We start from the raw sequence: 17246 nt of genomic DNA on the forward strand, positions 1-17246 counted from the left end.
TTCACACCGCATTACCTTTGTGCTACACAGTTTTTCTTATGAAATTATTTATACTTTCAACTTAATAAAAAAAATATATATATGAGAATTTAGAAATACGATAGTAACGATGTATTTATGTTTTCAGTTCCAACAGTCTGATTTGTTTTTATATTTAGCCGATTTACATGTAACAGAACAAGTAACAAAACGTGATTGGATTAAATTTTATTTTGAGTTATGTGTACAATTTAAAAGAATTGTAATTGGTATTGAAGCCGAAAGCAACCATATGAATGCACATTACGTTATCTAAATACTTAAAGAAGAAGGTTTTATATTATTAAATACAGAATAATAACATGACGTATATATTATATAATATTGTAGTAATTTATACTATTATAATTTTCTCCTTATAAAATTTTACCTAAAATTTTTTTTAATATTATATCCTGATTTTTTTTGTAATAAAACGAAACTTTAAGTAAAAGATTACTTACTTAAAATCAATTTTCGGATAGGCAGAATACTCGTATAATATTTTTCATGGCGATTCATTCAATAATTTGTTTTTTAATATGTTATAGTTACAAAAAAAAAATTATCTTTTTATATGTTTATCCAATGAGCGAAATGTTTATCTATTGGTGAAATGTTTAAAAAAAAAGTAACGTGTTTACTGAGTTAATATGTATGAATTCATAGTCACGTACTCACGTCACCAGTTACTGTTTTCGAAATTGTTTTACTGCAATTAAATTTATTATTAAAATTGTATTTTTTAAAAGTTCACTTAATTAATTGATCATTTATTATAGTAATGTGACAATATAATAAAAACAATTATAAAAATTAAAAAACAGACTGCCAAAAATTAAAAATAAATAAATCAATTGAACTAAAAATAACGACAATAAAAAGAAATAAATAAAAGTAAACAAGGTATAGAAATAAAGAACTAAACATCGATTGTAACTATGCATGTGTGCTATTATACTTGTATGTTGAATAAATAGTCAAATCTCTTGTTCTTATTTTTTGATATTCTATTATTAATAAAATAGAATAATAGATGACCAATCAACTTCCAGACAGTTTTAATTTGTTTAAATATATTTTTCATGCTGTAGAAATAGGTTTCTTACATCGATAAGAAAGCTTAGTCCTTCAAAGAAAATTTTTAGATGCAGTCGGATGTATAGTAATTTTCCTATATTAAAGAGCCCGGACTACATTTAAAAATGTTCGACGAAAGAAAACATTTTTTATCGATGTAAGACCTAGTGAGAACTTAATCACTGGACTACCTTAAATGCCTGCTATTTTTACAACATGAAAAATATATATGTATTTTTTCTCTTCAGTCATTTGACTGGTTTGATGCAGCTCTCCAGTATTACCTATCTAATGCCAGTCGTTTCATTTTGGTGTACCCCCTACATCCTACATATTCCAAACGTTGTCTGCCTGCACAATTTTTTCCTTCTACCTGTCCCTCCAATATTTCTTCTCAGGTACTCCGATCGTCCAAGTTTTACTTCCATATAAAGCTACGCTCCAAACATATACATCCAAAAATCTTTTCCTGACGTTTAAATTAATTTTTGATATAAAAAATTATATTTCTGACTGAAGGCTTGTTTCGCCTGTGCTATTCGGCATTTTATATCGCTCCTGCTCGTCCATCTTTAGTAATTCTACTTCCCAAATAACAAAATTCTTACCTCCATAATCTTTTCTCCTCCTATTTTTACATTCAGTGGTCCATCTTCGTTATTTCTACTACATTTCATCGCTTTCGTTTTGTTCTTGTTTATTTTCATGCGGTAGTTCTTGCGTAGGACTTCATCCATGACGTTCATTGTTCCTTCTAAATACTTTTTACTCTCGGCTAGAATTACTATATCATCAGCAAATCGTACTATCTTTATCTTTTCACCTTGAACTGTTACTCCAGATATAAATTGTTCTTTAACATCATTAACTGCTAGTTCTATGTAAAAATGAAAAAGTAAAGGGGATAGGGAACATCCTTGTCGGACTCCCTTTCTTATTAGGGCTTCTTTCTTATGTTCTTCAATTATTACTGTTGCTGTTTGGTTCCTGTAAATGTTAGCAATTGTTCTTCTATCTCTATTTGAACCCTAATTTTTTTTAAATGCTAAACATTTTATTCTAGGATGCTTAATATGTGGCCTATCCCTTCTTTAAATTGTACTTTTCCAAATGCTTCTTTCTTCATCAATTTTCCGCAACACATCTTCGTTTGTCACTTTATCCACCCATGTGATTTTTAATATTCTCCTATAACATCACATTTCAAAAGTTTCTTTTCTTTTCTTCTCAGGTTCTCTGATCGTCCAAGTTTCTCTTCTATATAAAGCTACGCTCCAAACATAGACTTTCGAAAATGTTTTCCTAACGTTTAAATTAATTTTTGATGTAAACAAATTATATTTCTACCGAAAGCTCGTTTCGCCTGTGCTAATCGGCATTTTATATCACTCCTGCTTCGTTCATCTTTAGTAATTCTACTTCTTTTACTTCCATAATCTTTTCTTTTTCTATTTTTATATTCAGAGGTCCATCTACATTATTTCTACTACATTTCATTACTTTCGTTTTATTCTTGTTTAATTTCATGCGGTAGCTTTTGAGTAGGACTTCGTCCCATTCATTGTTTCATCTAAATCTTTTTTACCCTCAGCTAGAATTATTATATCATTAGAAAATCGTGAAAAATATATTGAAACAATATATTTAAACAGGTTAAAACTGTCTGAAAGTTGATTGGGCACCCATTATTTTAATTAAATACAGCATAACGATGTTTAGACCTTTATTTCCATACCTTGTTTTCTTTTCTTTTTTTTAGTTCGATTTAATGTCGTTTTTTTTAGTTAAATTTATTTATTTATTTTTATTTTTTGTAGTCGTCTTTTTTAATTTTTATAATTGTTTTTATTATTCATTGTTCATTGTGCTTAGTTCGTATATTGTTACAATATCATTGATTTTTGGGTTTAACCTTACAAAAAAGCTTTTTAATTTGAAGATATATTTATGCGTTGCTGAGTTTTTAGTTTTTCATTAGTTTTCAGTTGTCCAATTTTTAACATTTAATTTTTACAACAAATATATCGTGCCTGGGCGAACGCAAAAGCGTTTTTGCCCAGAAAAAAATTATAGGAAATTTTGTGTCTGTTTGATATAATCTTAAGCTCTTATTTGTTCTGACACAAACTAGACACGAGGTAAATGGTCATTCAAATACAATTATATATATGATATTTATGAAAACTAATCATGTATTATCCGATCACAGAATTTTTTTGTGTAACAGTATATTAAAATCTCTTAAGTTTTCTTTTCTTCCTTGTACTAGTTTTTTACGTGTACACCAATGATTTAGAATTTGGCACAAACATTCGAAAGGAATTAAAAACATAACAAAATCCAAAATAGAAAAATACCAAAATTGAGTTTTTATAGAGTTCAAAGCTTCGTCTCAGTTGTATGTTCTAGGCCTTAGGAAATAAAATGTTATTTGTTTTATTTCTGGTGTATTTTATTTTTTTTTTTAATTAATAAAACTTTACCGTGAAATTGTTTCAATATTATTTTTATTTACCTTCAGTTATAGTTTAATTATGCAAGGGGTAATTTATAGATATATTAAAGTTAGTTCTACTAAATCAGCATAGAAGACTATAAGGCAATGATTTAATATAACAAATTAAGTGATTAATTAGTATCATAATTATGAAATTGTGATGTATGTCTAAGTTGATAATCGCACAGTAGACTAACACCTGAAAAATCAAGTTTCTATGGTTATTTATTTACGTGCACCTATGGTGTATGTAATTAAATTTATATAAAAAACATTGTAACGGACTTCAATAAAAGAAGGTTCAACTTTTCATTATATGGAGTAATTTCGATGCTTCTTTTTTAATTTTTGCCAAGAAGTTCCTTTATTGGTTCCTTCGTAAATTTTCCCTGATCATTTAAATGTAAAAGTTTTAAACGAAAAATTACAGTCTATATAAATAATTTGAAGTTTATTTTTGTCGTTATCATTGCTTAACACTATTATTCTCCATCATAATGATGTGTAATGATGATTATTCATCTTGTTTTCGTATAAATTCAAAAAGAGTTGGTAAAAATATTTTTTTTAAATACGTATTTCCGCATTTCTGATAGCTTTACTTCAATGTCACTACCAATCTCTTTATATAATTTCTCAGCATTATTTTTTTTTACTTCCTTGTAAAAAAACAAAGTAAAGAAAGTGTTGCGATCGCGAAAAAATTTTTTTTTTTTTTTTTTTTTTTTTTTTTGGTTTTCAGATTTAAACGGGAAAATTCATTTTGACCATCCCCGAATTCATTTTGACTAGTTTCGGCGTGACGTCTGTTCGTACGAATCTCGCATAATTCAAAAACGATTAACCGTAGGATATTGAAATTTTGAATTTAGGACTTTTGTAACATCTAGTTGTGCACCTCCCCTTTTAATTACAATCGCTGAGCAGGAAGTGTCCAAAAATGCCTAAAATCCAAAAAAACATTGGATTTTGGACTTTTTTTAACTGCAGTAATAAGCCCTCACTGAGAGCTATTCAATGATATATCGTAAATGGTACTTATTTTCATTGGTTCCAGAGTTAGAGCCAAATAAAATTTTAATTAACGAAATATTTGGATCTTACAAGGGGAAGGCACATCGGTTCGAATCAGACTTCATCTCCTTTTTTTAACTTTTTTTTTAATTTAAATATATTGATTTAGTAACAATTATTAACCTCTGTAAAAAATAAAAAATAAAAATAATTCAATAACAATAAAAAAAAATGATAAAAAATCAGAAGTTATTAGTGAAATTAAATTTTGAGCAATTTTCATTTAAAAAAAAAAATATGTGAATTTTATTTAATAGGCGTACAAGGAAGTCATGTGATGTCCACATCAGATTTTTTATTTTAAGCAAAACATGTCTTACAATTTTTCCTTTACAATACTTATAAACGACGTTTCCTTATACGAGTATATGCATGTATTTTGTAGACTGATCGATATTTAAACAAAAATTAACTGAAAAATGTAAAAACCAAGCCTTTTGTAAAAAGATTGTAAATTTTTATAAAAATCGGAGCCAAATTAACTATAAGTTGATTAATAATTATTAAGTTGTTTTTATTTATGCTCCGACTGCAATAAATAAATAAATAAGTATTTTGACTTTTTAAAATCAAAATTAAAGAATTCAAAATGTATAATTTTTTAAGTCACTTTATTTTTAAGATTATTTTATATTTCTTAAAGTATGTTAAATTGTGAGAAAATAGATAATTTTGGGCGTTATTTCCTTCACTTTTTCACCATAATTCAATTTTAAAATGTAATATTCTGGAATTAAGATTAATAAATTATGTTTGTTGTATTGTTTTAATTGTACGTAATGAATTAGTACTTTTTCCTACGCTAAAAAAAAATTGTTTTCTGCTAATTTTCTTGTGTTTTATCTATTGTTTTCCATAATTGAATAGAAAACCTGCTCTGTCGGTCCTTTGGTTGGTTTATTCCTTTGGGCCCGTTAAAATATTGATGAAATCCTATTCGTGTACTCCATAGTCTGTTTTACTTCTTTTTCTTCTGTTCAGCAGTACCTACGCTCCTTCTAAATCAAATAAGCTTTTTTGTCTGTAGAATAATTAATTTACTGTTCAAGAAAAATTATTTTATTATTATTATTTTAATATTCTAATGTAGTAGAAAAATTAAACTTAGTTTATTTTTTATAATTTATTATCTATAATTATAAAAAATAGAAACTCAATTTTCTACTTCTCTACGTTTACTTAATTTTTTGGAATATATATTCTCTAACCAGTTTTCCGGATACTTCTGGGCCTGTGTGTGTGTGTGTGTGTGTGTGTGTGTGTGTGTGTGCGTGCGTGCGTGCGTGCGTGCGCGCGCGCATATAAGTGTAAATGTACCGTAAACAGGTAGTCTGGAACAAACTCAGACCACTCCTAAGACTAATTGAAACCCAACCACGAAAGAACACTAATATTCACAGTCTAGCATTTAAGTCCGTATAAAAACTGCCTTTACAAGGACTCGAATCTTATAACTTTCGACTTCGAAAATTAGCTGATTTTGCGATAACGAGTTTAACCATTAGACTAACCCGGCGATTTTTATATATATATATTACGAATTGAAATTTATATTCCCCTCTGGATAATTTTTCAGATTGTGTATATAATTTTCATATTTTTTTTTATTTATCACTATCAAGGATTTTCTAATTTATGAATAGTTTAAACATATTTCGTTAGTTGACTTTCATTTCTGTTTCGTTCTTCATAACCGTTTTTTTTCTTTTCGTTTTGTACGGTGCTCTTAACGTTTTTTGTTTGTGTACTTCACAGCTGTCTATTATCAGAGTTTTGTTTGAAATTTTTATTCTTCTTACAGCCTACATAATTAATAAAAAATAGATACTTGAAGATGATATTTGAATTTTTGTAATATAAGCTCATAATTTCTACTCCCATGGTTTTTCATTCGGTCTTCATAATTAACAACTTTTTTGTTGAACGCAGATAATCAATATAGACAAACACAAAATTCATCAGAAAACAAAAGTTATTTCTTATACTTATTATCACTTTATAATTTTCTTGTCGAATGTTTTGAATCATATCATTTATAAATTCTTTAGTGCTAGCGTATGTAATTTCATACACTTACTGTACTTAGGTATGCCGGTCGAACAACTAGTTTAATAATAATCATAAAATACTGGGGTTCAGAGATTCAGAGCATTACTGAAATCTTGTGATTTTTTTTTTTTTCAAAATAAAACCTTTCTAATTAATTCCAAAAAATTGGGCTAGAAGGCTAGTGTGTGCTTATAATATAATAAATTTCAATATAATAATTATTCCTGTAGATACCCTTCTCGGATCCCAAATGACAATAAATAGGAGCATAAAAGAAAAATGTGGATGCAAAAGGGAATTATATTTCCTACCTGTAGTGATCTTTAACTTTAACAAAAATATGTGATTAGTTCTCTAAAAATTTGCAGATCTAAGTAAAGACTAATGAGAATACTAGGTAGTTCTTTTATGTCTGAGTTATGTAATTACCGAATTTTAATGTAAGGGAGTAACCGGGTAAATGTGCAAGTTATCCACGATGAAATTGACATAATCTGCAAATGCATTCTACAGGTGAAAATAATAAAAGATCATAAAAACATAGATCCATAGATATTTTCCTTTCTAGTTATAGTTGAAATATTTTTGTCAAAAATCTGTATTATAAATCTTATATAAATGCTAAAGTTTGCCTCTTTGTTTGTATTAGCATCACGCAAGAATTAACCGACCGATCCCTTTGAAACTTACAGGATATATTTGTGTTATCCCATGGAAGATTTTAAGCCATTTGGAAGTGAAGTTCTGAATTAAACATATTAATGAAAAAAAATAATCCATTTAATTCATTATTATATTTATGTCACCATGACAACTGAAATAGATTATGAAGTTTTCCTCGTATACTTTAGTTACCATAGTTGCTACTATTCTGTCTTTTTTAATTTAGTTTCTTTTTCAGGTTTATATAAAGCTTAATTGATATTTATCAGTATTATGTTCACAACTATGAGGGTAACGAATAATGGAGGGGTCCAGGAGGCGGAGCCCTCTGGCCAAACGAGAATGACTGACAAAGCGAGCCCTACGGCCATGGGTTCGAGCCCGTGATCCTTGGAGGCTCCAGGACTCGCCTGGGTCGATCTAGGCCCGGAAGGCCAGGGGGCGGAGCCCTCTGGCTATTATAGTATATACTTAATAATATTTATTAGCGATATGGTATAATATAAATTAATATTATAGCATTTCTGTGGATTCTAATTATGAGGAAAATTTTGTAGCATTTAAATATTTTTTTTTAAGAATTTTAAAAATTGGATTCTAAAATTCATATTTCCATATCATCAGATATTTTTTATAAGACTCAATTAAAAAATTTTCAAAAAAGATTATTTTTCATGTATGGAGTAAATAAACTTTGTTAAAATACCAATAACGTTAAAAAGGATAACAAAAAATCTGTAAAATTTATTTTTTTTATAAACTAACGTAAATAAAACAAATAAATGTTTAAAATCAACATTTATTGAACAGGAAATACATCTACGTTTATGTGATTTTTTTTACGTTTAAATATTTTCCTGAAAAATGTCTGTTTCCTTACGGGATGCCTTGTGTATTAAAAATTTCCAAGAACATGGTTCAGAAATACGATATGTCAAAATAATAAAGATATATGTATACGTAATAGTTTAGAGCAACCAGTAACATATTGGGCCACATCAATAACGGATTTTCGCGCTACGGTTTTCAGTTTGCAAAAGGTTTTTCCCTATTAAAATGAACAAGGGTGATTATGTACTAGGCACCTAATGATAATGGAAGTAGCATTTGTTAGAAGAAATAACTTTTCTTTTTATTTCAAATGACAATAATCTTCCACCGTATTATACTGAATTATATCTATTTAAAAATTAAGGTACCATTATACAAAACTCTTTTCCTGTTTTCTTTACTATGTTTTTTATTACTTTGATTTGGCTGGGGTTTAATTATTTAATAATTTTTTAAATCTCATAACTTTTCACTTAATTTAGACAAAACAGTTTTATATAAATTAATTTATATGATGTTTTCAGCATCAGTTGCTAGGTTAAAAATATTTAAATAGCGCTGAAAAGTAAATCACCTACCATTGTGTAATTACTACGTAGCGTATAGAATAAGTAGTTAATTTATTCTATGTTGTAAAAACAATACTGCCGTGAATTAGTTACAAATAAGTAGGAATAATTACTTCATAACCTAGAATGAAATTCAGTAAATGTTTACATTAATGAATTTGTCACTTTTATGCGATATCACACCAAATAAATTTCGCTCTGTCGGCTTTGATTCATGATATATAACAAATTTATTTAATAATTCAATATATTTTCAAATATTAAATGATTTATATTAAATTTTCAATATATTTTCAAATATTAAATGATTTATATTAAATTTTACTTTCAGGACATACGGAATTCAACTACTGGGCATTCCTAGTAAGAGCAACGTGGAGATTCTAAATTCTAAGGAGCACAGCGTAACCACCATGGTTCGTGAAGAATGCTGAAATTACGAGTACCTGGGGATTCCGTTTGTTCGAGAAACATTTGTTCGAAGAAATTAGACGTCTGGCACGAAGTATATCTTTGGACCTAACTCTTATGTTAACTATCTCGCTTTAAATTTGTTAGAAATAACGAGAATATAAGACGCCCAATCGAGGTCTACAGCCTCACCCCCTTGACCTTTTAAATTGAAAATTTAATGGCATCAATGCCCCATATTTAGAAGCAATCTGACCAAGTTTGGTCAAGCAGTTGACCAATCGGTCCAGTAGTTTTGGAGATATAAGGTGATTTAAAGGCCAATACCGAACACACTCCCACGCACATACGAACATTAACATCCGGAAAATTTCCATACAGTTTTTTAGGTGTTAAAGGTTTTTTGATCTAAGAAGGCTTCACATGTGGATCTAGGGATCAGATCCTGATAATGGAGATAAGTCTCTTAACTTGAACGACTATGAGATTATGGAAGAATTCAGTAGGAAGGTATGTGTCTCGTAGGGTATACTAGGTTAATTATGATGATATATTTGCAGCTTACTATTATTCTGACCATGTGTTTAATTTCTGGACTGCGATTATTGATATCTTATTATTACGATTATTATTTTAATGTTATTTAATTATTCGCATTATTTGTTGATTACTCCTGGATTTCGCACTTATATAATACTATTATTCTGATTATGTGTTGTTTACTTTCTGGATTCTATGTTTATTATTTTGTTTTTATTTAATTATTCCGATTGTTATTGATAACTTCTAGACTTTACAACTGTCTCTGTACTTTATTTTGATTTTCAAATCAAATTATTAGGGTTATTTAGGTTATTTAGGGTTATTTAGGCAACCAACTGTAAATAAAAAATTTAAAAAAAAAATTCAGGTAATTTTTCTTTTTTTCTTTTACGTTTATATTCATCAGCTTGTTTTTGGCAGTTACCAGTACTATGAAGTTTTATTTTTATTATTTTCACAAATTTCTCAAGCAAGTTATGAATTGTAAGTAAATAGTATTTTTTAATTATAATCCTGTAATAGTTTATATATATATATATATATATATATATATATATATATATATATATATATATATATATTAGTAATGTTAAAATAATAATTAATAAAAGATATAGTTATGTACATTATACTTTTACAAATTCGGTTAACAATTCAATAAAATTAAAAAAAAAAGTATTTTAAAATTATTATATAAATATATTGACGACGTTTGGTTTTTTAAAAGTAAATTATTCGTTTATAATTTTTACTTTATTTTTGCATATAATATAATTACTGATGATGGCACTTGCCAAAACTCGTTGTACAATTTAATCTGACGAAGAAAAATATTTTAAATAAAAATTAACTGTAATTGTAAGTAAAATTTCATATAAATTGTTTAATATTTGAAAGTAAAAATTCAAAAAAATAGTGTAATTAAACAAATTAATTATATAAATAAATATATAAATTATTTATATAAATACAGTATATATAAAATTAAATATATATTTTTTATTATTATTATTGTCGTTATTAAGTGCAAATTGGCCTACTGGGAACCACGCAACAAATTCTTTTTCATATTTCTTTTCTTTTCTAAGGCTGTTCTTCTGCCTTTTGCTCTCTCTCTCTCTCTCTCTATATATATATATATATATATATATATTCCAACTTAATTAAATTGAAAAATGTTTTTAATTATATTAAAAAATTATTTTAACAAACATACGTAGTGTAGAATTCTCACAAAAATATATAATACATATTATTGATGCATTAAACTATTTATCATTTTCTCCTGCAATAATAAACCTTAAAGAAATAAACGCAAGTTTATATATATATATATATGTAAATGTATTTGTGAGTAGGTACATACAAATTTTCACAACTTTCTTATCTTTGTTAAACCAATTATTTATAATCCTAGATTAAAGTGATTGGTGATTTGCAGTAAAAATAAATAAAATTTAACTAATAGTTGATCCACTGAAAAAAAATTGTGATTAATTGTAATTTAATTTTTTTAAATTATTTTGTAGTAAACGAAAAAAAATAACGTCTAGGTAAATAATTAAAAGACACTTACCCTCAACTTGTGAACCTCTCTCTGAAGTTTTAAAATTTCCTGTTCTTTTCCTTCAAGTTCTCTTCTCAGTACAACCACTTCGCTATTCAGTTCCATCGCTTTTAATTCCCATTCTTTTAATTCCCCTTGTAAGAGTGGTATGACCGCTTCATTAGCACAGTTCACCATTATACCAGACGCTCTGGTGCACGAATCCACTACCAAACCGGGCGGTCCCCTAGTGCAATTATCCACAAGCGTCGATGCACAAAAGCCATATCCGTTACTTTCGTACGGTTTTATAGGTGTAGGAGTACCCGAGGATGCTCCGTTTCCCATAGAATAGAAATACTGTGCTTCCTTACACATTCGAGAAGTAGTATCTTCCAAACGTGATAAATCTTCAAAATTTCTGGAATCGTTCAACGTTTTAAATCGGAAACCTATAGTACTGTCCCTTAAAATTTTATTATCGCTACAATTCCAATATTTATCGATAGATTTTTTCTGCGACGGGTCCGTAATTCTACTCCATACATCGATATATTTTCCTCTACTGGTATCGTCAAAACTAAATTTACTACAACGCCAGTCTATATAATGTTGTTCTCGTTCTTGAAGAATTTCGGTTAAACTGACCGGTCCCGAGTACGATGAATTATCGCTCGTTACAAAATTTCTCGATTCACAAAACGTTTTAACGAGACAACCGGAACTGCACGAGTCGCAGCGGGAAAACAAACTGCCGCACTCGTGGTGTTGACGATGGCTTTCCTTTCGCGCCGGCGCCGCTTCGATTTCTGAAATACAGCTGTTACTTACTGCTGCCGTCACCTCTTTATTACAGTTTACGTCATCGTTGTCAGCTGTTTCAGTAGTTGCAATCGTGTTAGTTGCATCTGATATTTCATTGGCGCAATACTTTTTGACACCCTTCTGTTTTATATTTTCCAATTTCTCATCGAGAACTGTCCTGTTATTATCATTACAATTAAATGTTTTATCATTTTCAATAACGTTTGAACAACTGTTTGTAGTACAGTTTGTTATTAAATTTAATTCTTTACTTGTATTGCAGTCTTCATCTGTTGTACTGTATTTTATTTTAATTACGGTCTCATGGTCGTTTAATTTTTTTTTAACTTTGCATTCATTGCTACTACTACTACTACTACTACTACTACTACTACTACTACACCTTAATTCTTTTTTTTCATTTTCTTCTTCTGCAATTGAAATATATTCACTGGTATTAGATTTTAAATTATTTTCTTTCGTCAAGTCATCATTTATACAGTCTTTTTCTGCCATTACTTAGATCATAACTTTTATTACTATTTCATTTCTTCAGTAATTAAATCTGGAAAATAACAAAAACAAAACTTATATTAATTAAAATAAAACAAGATAAATAAATTTTTTTAAGAAATGAAAAATATAACGTAAAAGAGATTTAACTTGTACAATAGTGTATTTGTTTTACACTAAGGTACTTCTGCCGGCCTCCGTGGCGCGAGTGGTAGCGTCTTGGCCTTTCATCCGGCGGTCCCGGGTTCGAATCCCGGTCAGGCATGGGCATTTTCACACGCTAAAAAAATTTTATTCATTTTATCCTGAGAAACAATACCTAACGGTAGTCTGAGAGGTTAAAAAAAGGTACTACTGGAAATCTCCTGAAAAAAAAATGTGTAAATATATCAAGTTTTAAAAGTATTTAAAAGTGAATCTTAATTAATTTATTATTTTACAAAAGTTTTAACTTCAATTCATCATGTTGATCTACAAATTTAAATTAATATTAATAAAAAATAGTAATAATAAAGTTTTTTGTATGAAAAAGATAGAAATTTAAGTTTTCTATTCCTGATTATTTATCATCACAAATTCGTCTGTACTCGACACAAAATTTTGCGTTTAGTTTTGTATAACTAAGCATTTCTCCGTGCGTAGATATACAAAACTAAAGTATTTTATCTAATTAATTACGAATAGTAGAACTTTTAATTACTGTTCTATGAAAATCAAATTACAAAGAAGGCTACTTAATGGTCATTACACTAACACCAATAAGCTAAGCTGACATGTTACAATAAAAAAAAAACCATCTCAGATTGCTGATCGACCCAAATTACTTGCGGCGCGTTTTTCATTTCGTAGACATTCATTGGACAGGTCGGGATTGAATAATATTCATTCATCAACAAGAGTCAGCCTGCTTCACAACTTAAATACATTGTTGTTCATCAATTTTCAATTAATCTAAATCTGTATTTTACTGAAATAGAATAAAGTAAATATATTAAAAAATAAATTTAAAAAATTAAATTATTTTAATATTTCATGTAAAGGTGATGCAGTGGTCAGTGTTTTTATTGCTTGTGGCAAGCCAAAAGATCGAAGTGTAGTCGTTTTAATAAAATTTAAAGCTGTCGTATCTATCTCCTAGCACCTAAATTATAAATCCTAATTCTATACCACTGACGGCTTACAGTCGCTTGTGGCTCGGAAACTATGATAACATGATTATTTGTTTATCGTTCAATGTTTCTATTCTTCAAATGTGAATTATTTAAATCTTTGATCGATTAAAAATATATTGAAACAAGAAATATACTGTTAGACGTACTGAATACAATGTCGTTTAGATGATTGGTTAATGGGTTATCGATATAGATGGAAACAGTAAAAATGCAGGAATTTTATTAATATTACTTTTTTATACCTCCGAACAAACCAAAGAAACATAAAAAATTCGGTCTGACATTATGAAAATAAAAATTGTTACTACATGGAAATTAGTTCGCTGATTTACAAGATTACTGGAAATTACTAAAGAAGACGGACAATTTAATAAAATTATCTATGGACTGACGTCCAGTTCATGTGATTTTCTGCTTGATTTCGTAAAAAAAGCATACTCTTCTGTAGGGGTAGACAATAACATTTAAAAAATTTTTGGAAAACCAGTTTTCGATCGCTGAAGGAAGAGCATTAAACGTTTGAATATATAAATACAGCGTTTACGTTACGTGTGAATTGTAGTTCTTTTGTACTTTTTCTATCTTATCAGGCAGGGGTTGAATATTATCAAATGCTAACCATCGTGAACATCGTGTTACGTTAAATATGCGTTATGCGTCCAACGAGTCCACTTTTAATCATAAATATTCCAAAAGTGATTTATTATTGAAGTTAAAAGTTTTTTTTTTTAGGAATAGTCCTGAAGAGATGCACACATTTGACCTTATCTCTGCATCAGTTGAATATAATGTATTTTTTTTCCCTACATTACCATTTCTATCTACTACAATGGACTACATCACCCACACGACTTCCGTTCCGCCCCATTATCTCTACTCCACTCTTTTCATTTTTTCTATGTTGTGGTGTATCTTCTTATTCATCATCTGATTATTAGTTTGATTTTTCCTATGCATTTCTTCATTATTATTGCTTCTGCTATTGCTCTCTCTTTTTAAAATTTGTTATATCGCTTTTCATTATCAGGGTTTTCACCACCAAATATTTCTCGTGATTATTTATTTTATTTAATTGTACTGTTATTTCGATTTCATTGTTAAAGTTGTATAACATATTAAAAATCAGGTTCTTTCCTTTTCATCGCTGATATAAGTGTGTAGTAAAACATAACAGTATTCGGTAAGTTATTAAATTTTATATTCATGTGATATATTTACCATATTAGAAAATGTTAAGTAGAGTAGTTCTGCTGTATAATCCAGCGAAATCGGATTTGGAAGTTATTCTCAAAAATTTCTATTCATCTCTTGAACCGATCATTTCAAATTTTGCTAATCGGTTTTTTAGATTTTAGTTAGATTTCATAAGAAAGCTACCTGTTGTAATGGGTACCATGATTCGACTTCCGGAAAATTTCGACATATCTTTGCGTTTCACATCCCCCAGACCCCCAAAACCACCGTTAGTTCAAAGGTTTATATATATATATATATATATATATATATATATATATATATCACTTATTTTTTAAGGTTTTTTGTTTTTCATTATTTTAAGGTATTTTAAAAAAGCTAGTAGTATATTATACTTTTATATAATTTCAAGTTATATTGCTTAAAGCTTATTAACCTATATTTTATCTCATAATTTAATTGTTAGTGGGTTTATAATGAAGAATTAGAAGTAAATTGTTAAGATTTGTCCTGTTGCCCCCTGTGGAGCCGTCGTGCGTCTGCACTTGTGCGGATGGGCGACGGTGATGAAGCACGGGGACTCTGGACCCCTGGACCCTAAAGGTACCTCCTGGGCCCGTGCAATGCTTAAACTGACGGGAAACCGACCCCGGAGGAGGAGAAAAGGTGAGATATGAGTTTTAGTCGGTAGGGTGCGGGAACACATAGGCTCTTAATAACATCTAGCCGAACCCGTGCGAGTCTAACACTCCCCCATTTATGGGGGGGTGCATAAACGGCATTTCTCAAACTCATCTATAACAAACACACAAAAAAAAAGATTTGCCTGTTAAAAAAAATGGTTAAAATATATGGTGGACACGATAACTTTTGCGCCAATCACTTTCAAATTGATACATAAAATATAAGGACCCAAAATCTCGGTCTACTTCATTAATAGGAAAAATCGGATCACGGGAGTAAAAATGGGGGCTTTTTCGAAAACAATATCGCTATAATTTTCTTATTAAGTAAAATATCGAACTCGTTTAAAGTTCCTACTATTCTTTGGGTAGGAGGCTAAAATTTATCTAAGTAAAATCTTTTGATATAACCAACCATTGGCCCAGGGAGTTGAAAATATCGTGTTTCAAAGACAAAAATATCATACCTCCCTTAATAGGCACAATATCGAAACGGTTTAAAGTGGTCTCTAGTCCTCTAAACATTACCTAAAATATTTTTCTGAAACAATTTTTAATATGACCAACCCTTACGCAAAGGATGACCAAATTGTCGTATGCTAAACATGTGAGATTTTTTCACATCAACCATTGTCTTATTGAGTAAATTTGAAGTTTTTTTTTAACTTTAAGGTGGAAATATTTTCTATCCCCTACTTAGCACCGGTGAAATCTACCTCCGCCTTCCGACGTGCCAAAAGGGATTTTTTTTAATCGGTTCATAAACTTAGGAAGTTATTCTGAAAATAATAATTGTTTTTGAAATTTTCATATTTTTCATTTATACGGTGAAACGTTATCAGTTTAAGTTGATTATACAAATATTATAACGTTTAATTATTAGCATAAACGTGTATATAAACGTTGTAATATTTACAAGATTTAACGGGAAATTTTTGTTTTTACATTTGTTTTTGATCAGGTTAAAATTTCAATCAAAAGTTTTAAAGTTCAAATCCTAGTAGAGGCAGTTACTTTTAAACAGATTTGAATACTCGATCGTTGATACCGGTGTTCTTTGGTGGTTGGGTTTCAATTAACCGCACATCTCAGGAATGATCGATCTGAGACTTACATTTCATTTATATTCATACATATCGTCCTCATTCATCAACCTCTGAAGTAATACTTTAGGGTGGTTCCGGAGGCTAAACAGAAAAAGAAAAGGTTAACATTTCAAAAATTCGAATTTGAAGGTCGGTAACATTGAACGATGTTGAAATCGAGTCGTGATCACCTGCATAAAACGAAACATTCGTGGTATTTGTGATTCTAAATTTTATTAGGTAGAAATCCTGTATTTTAATGCCTTGGAGGGAAGAAAAGAGTACAGGAAATACTGCAGTATGATTGAAATTCAAGAAAATTATTTATTTATTCCAGAGATTAAAACTTGACCGCCCAATTACAATTGTTTTTATGTTAGACACATTTTTTTAGCGTAATAAAAATGCCAAACCTTCCCACGAATCGAACCCACAACTTTTCTGATGAAAGATCGAAACGGTACCACCCTAGAACCCTTCATGGATCTGGGCTCCACTATTTCTCATTTCAATA

General features: G+C 29.1%; 1 protein-coding gene across 1 annotated transcript in view; it reads right to left on the reverse strand.

Annotated features, from left to right (window-relative positions):
- The window catches only part of LOC142322313 (cGMP-dependent protein kinase, isozyme 1-like), a 257621-nt gene that overhangs the window by 184605 nt on the left and 55770 nt on the right, over positions 1-17246 (reverse strand). The window contains exon 2 of the mRNA XM_075361250.1: positions 11312-12650. Coding sequence (XP_075217365.1) covers positions 11312-12601 — 1290 coding nt within the window. The 5' untranslated portion in view covers positions 12602-12650. The remainder of the gene's footprint in view (positions 1-11311; positions 12651-17246) is intronic.

This window comes from Lycorma delicatula, chromosome 3 (genome assembly GCF_047948215.1).
Source record: "Lycorma delicatula isolate Av1 chromosome 3, ASM4794821v1, whole genome shotgun sequence".
Lineage (NCBI taxonomy): Eukaryota > Metazoa > Arthropoda > Insecta > Hemiptera > Fulgoridae > Lycorma > Lycorma delicatula.